This window comes from Protomyctophum parallelum (genome assembly GCF_964188405.1).
Source record: "Protomyctophum parallelum genome assembly, chromosome: 9".
NCBI classification, from domain to species: domain Eukaryota; kingdom Metazoa; phylum Chordata; class Actinopteri; order Myctophiformes; family Myctophidae; genus Protomyctophum; species Protomyctophum parallelum.
In genome coordinates this window covers 5,610,286-5,624,007 of record NC_139706.1, presented here as the reverse complement: position 1 = coordinate 5,624,007, position 13,722 = coordinate 5,610,286, and the positions used below count along the sequence as shown (strand labels likewise).

The window sequence follows — 13,722 nt, the reverse complement described above, 5'->3', positions numbered from 1 at the left end:
ACATCATCTCATTCTGGCTAATCACAATTTGTGTCCTCACCTTTCCATCTTCACTTTTCTGCACTCACTTTTATCTTCAGTGTGTACTTTGCTCAGCCAATCAAATCATCGCTATGAGGTGATCAGCCACCAATGTTAGCCCCAATCAAACCAATGTTTGTGTTTACACCAACCCAGAAAACTGGGCATAGGAGGGGCTAGCGCCCCTCAAAAAAATATCGCTATAGTGCTTTCACTGGTGGAAGAATAAAGCCTTGGATTGAATGCGGAAACAGCAATAAATACATTACGCCCACCTTGAACGTCTGACCAACTTCTAACCAATTGCTCCAGCTGAGCTGAGAGTCATAACATCTCTGAGGTGCAAGACCGGCCGAAATAGGTTTGGAGAGACCCACCCAAAGTTCTGAATTATGTCATTGTGTAGTAATTATTTTAAGCCTGAAAACATCATGACCATAAAACATTTGAATGTTGAATTATATTGGACTATATTTAATAAATACCCTTTAACCCATTCTGACCGGGCACCCATTTTGGTGTTATAGCATCATGTTATGCTTTAGCTATTGAAAAATAGCAGATCTACAAGCTCATAGCGCGCCACCGAGTGGCGCTCTACGAGCTTGTAGGTCTGCTATTTTTTGAAAAATCGAAGAACGACTGACATTTTTTAGAATCTGATCTCAGGTCAGAATGGGTTAATCAGACCAGTGTGTGTCCAGTGGAAACCTCGTATGAATCTGATCTCAGGTCAGAATGGGTTAACCATAAAAAATTTGGGGGCATTATAAACCCCACAATGCTATGTCTCTAACTGTACTGTAAAATATGGGTATAATGGTAGGTTTCGTGTCTTAACCTTAAAGAGATACTGCAGGTATAGTGCTATAGGTTTCTATACCTGTACAGTACCTTTAAAGAGATACAGTAGGTATGTCAGACAACGTTAATGCTATAGTGTTCTTACTGTACTGCAGTGGAGATGTGCAGGTGTCTGATGCCAGGCGTCGGGAACTGACGAGAATTGATGTAGGACACCTTCCTCAGAGCGGCATTCATGTTGTCCAAGTCCTCGCCCTCCATCACCAGGATGGACTGGGCGGGGTTAAAATGGAACTGAGGGAGAGACGGGTAGAGAGAGAGGGACATAGAGGGGGGAATAGAGGCATATTGAGGCTCATGAAAACGCACGTGCTTTCTTGCATGAAAGCAATAACACTGATCAGTTGGAACAACGAAGCAATCGAAGCGTGCACATACAGTATGATTCATTATGTTAGTATTCCTACAGTATACTATGAACTACTTTGTGTTTTCTTTAATGCTGTCAAACAATGCATGTCTTTAACCCATTTTGACCTGAGATCAGATTCTATAAAAATGTCTTCTAAATCCTGACAGTTTTCTGAAAATGCTATGTTTCTGTGTTAGTCGTTCTTCGATTTTTCAAAAATAGCAGACCTACAAGCTCGTAGCTTGTAAGTGGTGCGCTATGACCTTGTAGATCTGCTCGCTTATAGATCTGCTGCACGCACGCACGCACACACACACACACACACACACACACACACACACACACACACACACACACACACACACACACACACACACACACACACACACACACACACACACACAGAGAGAGACAGATCAGTGAGGCGAGCAGCAGAGGACAAAGAGAGAGAGAGAGACAGAGAAATACACCTCCATCCATCATCAGAGACTGATGAGCTGAGCCAAAGGGATAAGAGAGAGCAGAGAGAGAGAGAGAGAGAGAGAGAGAGAGAGCTGATTGGTGATTTATTTAAGGAAGCTCTCCAAAAGTTCCATCCATCCTTGCTGTCAATTGTGATATGGATTAAAGTGTGTGTGTGTGTGTGTGTGTGTGTGTGTGTGTGTGTGTGTGTGTGTGTGTGTGTGTGTGTGTGTGTGTGTGTGTGTGTGTGTGTGTGTGTGTGTGTGTGTGTGTGTGTGTGTGTGTGACACACACACAGGCTGTACCATAGCCCTGTTTTTAGGACTAGAACATTTGCAGGAATTTCCGAGCGAACATCCGAACCATTTGGTTAATTGGTTCTAATTAAGTGTGCTTTTAACCAGGCTGCAATTCATGAATGGATCCTCCGGGGCGACGTTGCATAGACTATCAGTGAAATAATGGTTAAGTTCATCAGGGGTTGGTGAGGGTTGCTACCGGGTTAGCCTCAGTACCAGGCTTTCATTTTTGTTGGTGCAAAAATGTAAAGCCTGGAGGAACGCATTGGCCGCTCTGGTCTAAAAGTGGGAGTCAACCCTTCCGGGTGGGCGTCGCTCCAAATGATGTGACGTAGCGCTGCACTAGGGGGGAGAGGAGGGGCCGGGGGTGACGGACAGATCGATGAGATCCAATCAGGGCGCGCGCAAATCTGAGCCGCGACCCACCCCTCTAGACCAGAAACCTAACACGTTAGCTCAGGCTACTACCGGGTTGGCCGACCGGGAAGGTGTGCATTTTGAGTGTGGATACAACCGTCTTTACTTTTAATACACTATAATGACAACACGAGATATCCGTCTTGAACATGATCAGAGCGCAGCGCGTCTCCCCCTCTCTCTCTCTCTCCCAACACACACACACACACACACACACACACAAAGCGTCTAGTGGCTCTGACAGTGACATGTGCTCCGCTGCTGCGAGCGGCCGTGTGTGCGTCCTCGCAAACAGCGCAAATAGCCGATCTGCATGAGGAATAGGCTAGCAGTACTGTCGTCGGGAGGGGGGCAGCACAAATATCCTACGAGTAGGGCAACCAAATGGTCAGCATACGTCCCTGATGCAAGCTCATCATTCCATAAAAATGAGCCATAGTTGAACGAGTTGCTGGCAGGCAGCTAAAACTAGAGTGTAGCTTGCCTTGCTAGTTGCTCGTTAGCTGTCTCTCTTTCATTAATTTGTTCCACCTGTGTAGGCTACTCTCAGAAGCGCATTGAGTGTGTGTGTGTGTGTGTGTGTGTGTGTGTGTGTGTGTGTGTGTGTGTGTGTGTGTGTGTGTGTGTGTCACTATGTGTTTGTCTCTTCTGCCTTCTGCAGGACTTTCAAATTATTGTAAACACAACATGAACATATGCATATCGCATTCTCGCCGAGTAAAAAAATAAAAAAATATTTAAAACATTATAATAATAAAGTAAAAAAACGAATGGTTCAAGGCCATAAATTAAGATTCGAGTGGCAACCTTAACGAGCGAACATTCGAACCCTGAATGTTCGGGGACAGCCTTAGTGTGTGTGTGTGTGTGTGTGTGTGTGCGTGCGTGCGACCGTGCGTGCGTGCGTGCGTGCGTCTTTATATGCACGTGTGTGCCCATATACATGCCAGTATAGTGGATGCATGTGTGTATACTTTTGAACGTACTGTACTGGTGATTTAGTTCTGAGAAAGCTATAGAGCTTCTATAATCAATAGGATATAGATCAAAGCATTGTATCGGTATGCCTGTGTGCGTACAGCATGTGTATACCTTGATGCTCTTGTCCAGGCTCTCCAGTGAGTTGATGTCCAGGCCCTCCTTGCAGGCCTGCAGACAGGAGATGACCTTCTGACTCTCGATCTTTCCTGGACGGATGGTCAGACCTGACAGGCTGCCACGAAAATACTGCGTGAACCGCGGTTTGGTCACCTCTCCACCTGCACGCACACGCACACACACACACACACACACACGCACACACACACACACACACACACACACACACACACACACACACACACACACACACACACACACACACACACACACACACACACACACACACACACACACACACACACACACACATTTACATTGTCAGCTCTTGACTGACATTGTGCAAGCTCCAAGGTATTTGTTGTCGTTGTGCTGCATCAACCTGGGTAATAGAATACAAAAGTGAGAATACAGTAGTTCACCACATTCAACATAAATATATGTCATAGCAGCAACAGCAGGTTGAGGAAGTAAGGAAAAAAGAAAAAAAAGGGGGGGAATTCTTTTTTTTACAGTAGCTGCTATGCAGAAATGGGATAGGGCCGTGCATTTTAGGAAGAAACAGAGACATAGAAAGAGGAGGAAATCAAGTGTGAAGTCATTTTCACATAGCACAAAGCCTACTGTAAGTATAGGAACTTGAGTGGATTGGCTGCGTTCATGATTTGAGACATTTTGTTCAAAGCGAACCACTCCTGCACACCAGGGGCAAGTCATGAACTCTTTGAACTATACTGTACTTGCCAAGTGAGAATCCAAAACACAGAAGGCTTCAGATGTGTAAGCTGAGAGCGGTAATGTTCTTGTTGGGCTAGAGGCCTTTTGACAAAAGAGTACAAAGAAGACACACCGTTGTTGTTTTCTCCCTTTCAGTTTATTTTGATTTCAATTGAGAGTGAACGTTTGAGTCTGAAGATCACTGTCTCTATGCTTTCTATTCTTTCATCTCAGCCAGCAACTGCCTTCAAGAGGTCAGATGTATTGTATACTCTTTGATCCTAGAGGCTTTTTTTTTTTTTTTTTTTTAAGATATTTTTTGCGGCTTACGCCTTTTATTGATTTTTTAAGGGACAGATAGTAGGCTGACAGGAAACGGGAGAGAGATGGGGGGATGACATGCGGTAAAGGCCGTGTCGGGTCCGGGAGTCGAACCCGCGGCACACCGCGACTGGATCACCAGTCCGGTGCCCAGACCGTTACGCTACGGCCTGGGCCGATCCTAGAGGCTTTTAACACTAGTTGCTGTAGGACGACCAAGACCAATGTTTCCATTTAATCCAGCCATTTATAAAATGCGCACAGGCAATGCTGTAGGGCAGGGGTTCCCAAACTGTGGTATGTCTGTGCACCCCCTGTGGTGTGCGAGCGCCCTCTAGGGGCAGGGGTTCTCAACGTTCTTTTGGCTGGGGGGACCCCCGGAAATGCTTTGGCCACGTCTCACGAAACCAATTACATGTGACAGAATTCAAAGTGCTGTTAAAAATTGTTTAACCCATTCTGAACGGGCACCCATTTTGGTGTTGGCATCATGTTATGCTTTAGCTATTGAAAAATAGCAGATCTACAAGCTCATATCGCGCCACCGAGTGGCGCGATACGAGCTTGTAGGTCTGCTATTTTTTGAAAAATCGAAGAACGACTGACATTTTTTTAGAATCTGATCTCAGGTCAGAATGGGTTAGTCAGACCAGTGTGTGTCCGGCGGAAACCTCGTATGAATCTGATCTCAGGTCAGAATGGGTTAAGATCGGGGTGCCTGCTGGCCTAACGGTCCAGGTGCATGCCACATATAAGCCCATGCCTGTGACAGCGTGCCGGGGGTTCGAGTCCCGATCTCGACGATCTACAGTAAAAACATTTTGATGCCCCGTGGCCTCAATTTTGATTGAATTAAACCAGAGTGCCTCACTCTTCCACTCGGCGATCCTTCACTCTCCTGCTGTTACTTAGTTCACAGTACCACTCCACATGTGGGTAAACACAGGCTGACTGCTGGAAAACAGCACAGTAGTGAGCACATTATTCCCCTGAGGGTTAGGAGGAGCAGCCAATGCCGGCCAACCATTTCATCAGACGATCTAGAGAGCATAAACAAACAAACACACACTCCAGCACCTGGGGGGATTCAGTCGGGCGACGCGTCAACAACATCACAGCACAGCGACAGTCGACAGATGATTATAAACCACGTTGTATTCTCTCTCATGTCCCTGCAGCCCACTCATCTTTTTTAATATTTTCCATGCTCAGTATAACCCACTCTGACCTGAGATCAGATTCATACGCGGTTTCCACTGGACACACACTGGTTCTGATGAACCCATTCTGACCTGAGATCAGATTCTAGAAATGTCAGTCGCTCTTCGATTTTTCAAAAATAGCAGACCTACAAGCTCGTATCGCGCCACTCGGTGGCGCGATATGAGCTTGTAGATCTGCTATTTTTCAATAGATAAAGCATAACATGATGCTGACACCAAAATGGGTGCCCGTTCAGAATGGGATAAAGGCACACTAGCGACCACCGTGTCACTGCACCCAGAGCCTTATGAATATAGGCAATCTGCTATAGGGCTAATGGCTTGTGTGAAGATATGGCGGGATGGTCTTTATAAGTCTTTATTGAGGCTTAGCCTCCCTGTTAGAGGAGGAGTAATAGCCTCTGAACTTCCTTTTCTATGCAGGGATCGTCTAATCCTTTGATTGGTTTGGAGCGCTCAGTGAAAGAGAAAGAAAAGCAGGGACGGAGAAAAATCATTGCCGATGAAAGGGACACCAAATGACCCCGTAGAAAAGATATATGTTGAGCCCGTTATCTAAGAGCCAAGCATCATTGAGCCCATTCATTGTAACCTTTTGGCTATCAAAGCACCAGAATGGTGTTTATTCTTCCTATTTCAATTGCCTAGAAACAAGACCGTAAGGGACCTTCTTTGGTGCTATCCCTTTTGAACTGAGTGTACTGTAGATCTGTTGCTGCTTTTACATATTGTTCAATAAACTATTCAATCAATCAATCAATCAATCAATCAATCAATTCACAGTACACAGCTCCAACATCTGCTGGTTATCCATTTTGAAAAATTACACCTGTGTGAAGTGAGGCCGAGGCACTGTTATCGTCATACATCATATTACATCCGCCAATCGAATCATCACATTCCGTGCTGCAAACACATTCCGTGCTCAGACACATCAAAAGCTGTGCATAAGAAAGCGCTCAGGTGGTGCAGTACTAGAAAGTCCCTGCCCACCACTGCAGAGGTTTGGGTTTAACCCATTCTGACCAGATCAGATTCATACGAGGTTTCCACTGGACAAACACTGGGTCTGATGAACCCATTCTGAACTGAGATCAGATTCTAGAAATGTCAGTCGCTCTTCGATTTTTCAAAAATAGCAGACCTACAAGCTCGTATCGCGCCACTCGGTGGCGCGATATGAGCTTGTAGATCTGCTATTTTTCAATAGCTAAAGCATAACATGATGCCAACACCAAAATGGGTGCCCGGTCAGAATGGGTTAAATAGGCTACATACTTCTCCCCGGCTATACAATTATGTCATCATCATCATCATCATCATCATCATCATCATCACCATCACCTTGCCAGCAGGCGCCCACTGTCAGCTGTACGTCAATCTGGGAGGGGTGGATGGGCCAGTCGTCAGTCACAAGGTAGGGGTCATAGGTCGCACCGTCCACATAGAGCGTCACCACTGGAAACTCCACGTTGATGACATAGTAATGCCACTCCTTATCACAGATCTGAGAGAGAGAGAGAGAGAGAGAGAGAGAAAGAGAGATTTAGGATTAGCCTATACATGTTGTACCACCATTCTCTTTTTGTTGGCCTCTCCTACAATACGTATAGTTTTGTTGTCCCTCTCTGTTTCGAGAGAGTAGAGAGGGACAAACTAAACAGCCATTGGCCCCCATCGCCATCCCTCACAGGCATGCACGGCGCGCACACACATGCAGGAGTACCTTGCACACACAAGTCATACATAGTGTATTTTGTAGTCTCCACTCCGTTTCCGCTCCCAGGGGTTCAGCCAGGCAAAAGTGGAACTGTTCTGTCAACCTTCCTCCCTCTCCTCTCTCATCTCTCACATTTTAAATGCTTTGCTCTGTGACTCAAACAGCATGCTGAACAAACTGCTGTGAAACTGGTTTAACTTGTGTTAGCCTACAGTAGCCTTACGTTATGCTTGACCAGGCACACGATCATTATTCTACGCTCTCTCTCTCTCGACTTTTAAACTAAGCTTTACTTCAGCAGTCCCGTGTCGGGCTGCTAAGTTGGCTCGGGCCTGTCTCCTGAAACCTGAGCTTGCCTTGAACCGTTCTCTGTCTAATGACTGCTGCGCCAGTGCTGCTCTGGTGCAGCAGATGGGTATAGCTCTAATCCATGCACTTCATTTCCTCTGCTATTGAGGTGTTAGATACACAATCTGGCGTATCGGTAATCACACCACACAGCTGCTAGACGCATAATAAAGAATGCTGCTGAGAGGTCCACTCAAGGTTTTTTTGGTGTACATGCCGGCAATATAAATATCGTCAGTCACCTATAGGCTTGAAAAATAATCTAATTATTTATTTATATTTTATTATATATATTATATTATATATTATTATTTGCATTTATTGAATACTATTACAATAACTATATGTATTTAAAACAGTACTGTAGGTTGGAGAGTTATCAGCCAGAGTGCAGGAGTCTATCCCTGTTTCACAATGTGCTATAGACCCATCGGAGATGGATTGCTGAGGTCGAGCACAACTTCTACCATCAGATCCCAGTACTTAGCACACTCATTGAACCCATGACCTTGTATAGTGTGGTCAAAAGGCGAGTGCAGTAATCTAATCCTAGATCAGCCTAAATCTTCATGCGAATTAACAGCACATGCTTTTCTATACAAACAGTCTTATTGATGTTAAAATAATGGACTGGAGGAGACACAAGCAATGCATTAACACATGAGAAGTGTGTCAAGCAGCATTAATAATGTTATTATTATGGCCTAATGTTTCAGAAGACAGGGGGCAACTAGTATTTTGGGCATGCGAAGCCATGCAATGTCTCTTCATTTAGGCTACTAGAGCGGTGCCTGTTGGGCACTGGTCTACTTGGAACGATGCAAGTTGGAAATGCATGCCCCAACCCGTTATTATGTCTGTGTCCCTTTTATGCCCATATATGGAGTTCTTTGTCATGGCATGCCCAAATATGGAGTCTATATGCAGATATCAGAACAGGCCAGCTCCATATATGGAGTACCCGTTGCAACCATCTGTCTGTGTACCTTTTATGCGCATATGGAGATGACTGTATCTGTCTCTTTTATGCCCATATATGGAGTTCTTGTAACGATGGAAGTTGGAGATCCATGACCCACCCGCTATGCAATACCCGTTGTATACCCTTGTCAATATATGGAGATTTCGGCATCTGTGTCTCTGTGTCCCTTTGTTCCTATATATGGAGTTCTCTGTCCCGTTGTACCCGTGTCAGAGTGACCATTCCACCCATCTGTCTGTCAGTCATCTGTCTTTTATGCCCATATATGGGGGATTTATGGATCTGTCTCTCTGTGTCCCTTGTTGTGATGTCAGAACAGGCCAGCATGCCCAAATATGGAGTGTTGTGATGTCAGATCAGGCCAGCTCCATATGTGGAGCCTGGTCAGTGGCCAGAGCCCGGGCAGAGGCCTTTTGTGGCGGTACTGGACAACCGTGGGTCCGACCGGGTGTGCAGTGCCCGGACACTGCACTCCCTGTGGGGGTGTGGAACACGCGTGTCGAATTTGAAGTCGGTGGGGCGAACGGTTCTCGGTTCTTACGTGCATTACAGCTGTGCACACGTAAAGACTGACATGCAGCCATGCAGAGTCCAGACAGACAGAGATGTAGTGCCAAGACTCTTCCATAATATCTTAAACTATCAACTATATAATCACCAGCCCATAATCACTAATTATGTTCTTAATTTAAACCTCCTATTAAAAAGCATGATGACACAGACACTGCATCATGTCCTGTGTGTCTTGCATCAGAGCTCTGAAATAGATTGCACAGAGACAATAGAGAAGGACTGGAGGCTATGGATTCACCATATTCATAGCCTCATTCTTAACAGAGGAGAGTCATTTGAAAATAATGTATGAGCTGAAATGAACTGCTTAAAATAAACTGCATGAACCTTTTCTCTCGTTTATATTGCAAGCAGTGTGCACATGTGCATTGTGAACCCACGGATACTGTAGGTCACTCTACTCTCTAAATAGCAGGGAAGTTCTGCTCTGGAGGGAAGACCAGTGCTGTAATTCCATCCTCAGTAACTCAGACAGTAAACTCAGGTACCATTGCGTTTATTCTTTTATTATTATTATTATTATTGTTTTACTCAGACAGTGACTCAGAGACAATGGGCCCGATTTACAAAGGAATTTACATCCATATTACTCCATACTTACCGGCATTTCCGACAATTCCAGGCCAACTCCCTGGGTAGTTTATAAAGTATACGAGGTCACTTGTTTTCCTGTTCTCAATTATAATGGGCAGGTCCAATGGCTGTGCAAAATGTATTAGGCTATTACAGTAGTGCAGTAAATGGTGACTGTGCTTGTGTGTGGGTGTTTGTGGGAGGTCGCCTGTGTGTGGTTTCGTGTGTTTATGTGTGTAAAAGAGAGCGAAAGAAAGAGGGCGGGATTGAGATACATTTTGACTAAGTAGATGTGTCTCTAGAGTTATTCTTTTTTTTTTTTTCACTGTTTTGTTTATTCAAGACTCAGGGTATACAGTAAATCAAACAAAATGACAGTATATGTGACACACCCATACGGAACATATCAAAGAAATAACATGTACATATATAAATGTTGTGAGCACCATACACAAAATATTGTGGCAGCATCAAATAAAATAAAATAAATAAAATATAAAGTTGCATAGTCCTATGCTAACATGGAAGCGACATTGATAACCACATAACCTGAACCAAGTTTTAAAACAAAAACAAGACAAACATACGACAAGACAAGACAAGACAAGACAACATGGCATGGTCATTGGTCACCCTTTCAAAACACAATGGACGTGGCAGTGCATCCACACATGGCTCCTAATAATAAATACACTGAACAACCCAGCTACGTCGGGAATCTAGCATGCTCAAATCCAGGATTAAACTCATTCAATCTGGAATATCTTGAAACTGCAAGTCATTTACTAGTGCGAGGAAGGGGCCCCATGTGTCCTCAAATTTGGATACCGAGCCTCTCAGGGTACATCTAATTTTTTTTCTAATTTAATAAAGTGGAGTACGTCTCTAATCCAGTGAAGATGGGTTGGGGGAGCAGAGGACTTCCATTTCATCAGAATTAGACGCCTAGCTAAGAGAGTGGTAAAGGCCACCAAGTGAGCTTCCTATTTTGACAGGAACAGATCAGGGGAAGAGATTCCGAAAATAGCTGTCATTACATTTGGTTCAAATGGTACCCTAACACTACTCGACATAGTGTCAAAGATCTTAGTCCAATACCTACGTAAAGAAGGGCATGACCAAAACATATGTATATACGTGGCAGGTGCCGAACGACACCTATCACACAGGGGATCAATATCACCATATATTTTGGATAACCTAACTTTAGTGAAATGCACACGATGGATGATTTTGCATTGGATTAGCCCATGCCTCGCACAAATGGAAGAAGAGTGGACAAGACGTAAAATATCTTCCCAATCACCATCTGAGATTTCTTCTCCTAAATCCTCTTCCCATCTGTTCTTAATATGTTCTATTGAAGTAGGCCGCAGAGAGAGAAAATACAATTGTACATAACCGATATTAGGCCCTTTGTGCTCGACAATGGAGTTAAGAAGGAATCAACCACAGTGGCCTCTGGAAGGTTTGGAAATACAGGGTTAAGGCTACGCACAAAACTGCGAATCTGAAGATATAGAAAGGAGTGTTGATTTGAAAGGGAATATTTCCCAGACAGCTGTTGAAAGGAGGCAAATACCTTGTCAATATACAGATCACTGAGCTTTGTAAGTGATGACCATAAAGAGAAGGCATTATCACTCAAAGATGGATGGAATAAAGGGTTTGCTGTTATTGGGGCAAGGAAGGCCTGGGCCTGTAGACCAAAGCGGCGCCTGAATTGATTCCAAATTTTAACCCTTGGCCTACAATTCACGGAAAAACGGAATTAATCGAAAAATCTAAACCTCCCGTTAATGGAAAAAAACGGAATGACAATCAATATCAGTTATCGCGGGGTCAAAAGAGCAAAAATTAATATTTTTTCGCTAATATCACTAATGTTGGATGTAATTTACCAAAAAACGGCCGAAATCCGCGTGATCGTGCGCTATCGTGCACGCGCGCCGTCTCTATGTGCGTCGCTGTAAAAAATTTGATATTTTGCGATCTTTTGGGGTTGATTTGAGGTTAATTTGACTTAGTTATGAAAAATATAGCATTAGCTTAGCAATCCGGACCAGCCAAGCTATTGACTAGGGTCAAAATACTACAGGATGTTGTTGATCGTTGAACCGGAAGTGACTTAGGAAGATCCGTCTATTTTAGCCAAAATCAGCATAATGATGCTTTCCCGCCATCTGGTGGCGAATCGAGAGAATACATTTGCAATTAATGAAAAAAAAAAAACATCTCTTCAATCCACCAGATCTTTCTTGTATGTTAAAACGATGAATTAAAAATATGCCAATTTGTTACCCAAACAAAAGAATTGGGACTGGCAGTCCAAGGGTTAAGTGTGGATTTGACAATAATATTCTTAGAATAAGGGGTAAGAGAAAAACTAATAGGGGTATGAATAAGAGCAGTTAACGAGGCAGGCCTTACTGAGGAAGATTCCATCTCAATCCATGTTGGACGTAAAGGTGATTTCTCCAACATCAGCCAATGTTGCAAAATTCTAAGATTGGCTGCCCAGTAATAAAACCTAAAGTTAGGTAGGGCTAACCCACCCTGAGGTTTGGGTCTTTGTAATAATGTTTTACTGATCCTGGGAACTTTTTTATTCCAAATAAATTCTGAGATCATGCGATCAATTTTATCAAAAGAAGAGAGGGGGAGAAAGATGGGCAGGCACTGGACAAGATAAGAGAACTTTGGGAGAGAATTTATCTTGGCACAATTAACCCGTGCAGCAAGAGATAAAGGCAATAGAGACCACCGTTCAAAATCTTCCTGGAAACGAGTCAGTAAAGTACCAAAATTATATTTGAATAAATCTTCAAACTTGTCTCTAATCTGAATACCAAGGTATTTAAAACCATTCACAGCTATTTTAAATGGAAAATTGCTCAGCGGGTAATTACGTGCGGCTGCGTTTAATGGGAGTAACTCACTTTTATCGAGATTCAGCTTATAACCAGAGATGAGGCCAAATGAGGAGAAACTAGAAAAAGTGCCCTTCCGGGCACAGGTCTCCACCAGGTTATCCACAGATCGGTGCAGTTAGAGGTAAAAACACTTTTCGGCCAGTTATAGCGCCACCTTGAGGCTGAGTTGAAATTGTTCATGTGGCATTTCGTCCTGGGCCTAGTGGGAATGTGGGTGCACAATTTCACGGAAATCACGCGATGTGTTCATGATGTGCAGCATTTTGTTTGAAACTGAGCACTCCTGTGAACTTTGGAAGGCAATCTTAACCAATCAGGATGGAGTCTGAGAAATCTGAAAGACCCGTTTCGTTGAATGGCTCTAGAGAGACTGTGTACCAATTTGCGTGATGTTTTGACAAAATCTGTAGGTGTACTGTGCAAAAACTTGTTTTGCACAAAGCGGCCTCCTGGTGGCGCTATAACAGGCTGTTCTGGAAAGTTTGGGGCAGAGGTTCATGGTTGGCATCCAGGGAGTGTGTGTGCAAAATATGGCATCGAAAAACTTGTTTTGCACAAAGCGGCCTCCTGGTGGCGCTATAACAGGCCGTTCTGGAAAGTTTGGGGCAGAGGTTCATGGTTGGCATCCAGGGAGTGTGTGTGCAAAATTTGGCATCGACCGGGTTAACGGTGGCTGAGATTAGCTGTTCACGGACGGACACACGGACACACGGACGGACGGACGGAGTGCAAAACATACTCTCCCCACATGCCTTCGGCCTGGTGGAGACAAATATCAAGTATCGCCGGAATGGACGTAGATATGTCAGAAATATACAA

The 13,722-nt window shown here is 44.1% G+C and overlaps 1 protein-coding gene across 1 annotated transcript in view; it reads right to left on the bottom strand.

Annotated features, from left to right (window-relative positions):
- Positions 1-13,722, bottom strand: part of LOC310864673 (calsyntenin-2-like) — a gene marked incomplete at both ends in the record, with an annotated part of 273,876 nt that overhangs the window by 19,550 nt on the left and 240,604 nt on the right. Inside the window, 3 exon segments of the mRNA XM_083773375.1 lie at positions 971-1,119; positions 3,508-3,674; positions 7,119-7,281. Coding sequence (XP_083629501.1) covers positions 971-1,119; positions 3,508-3,674; positions 7,119-7,281 — 479 coding nt within the window.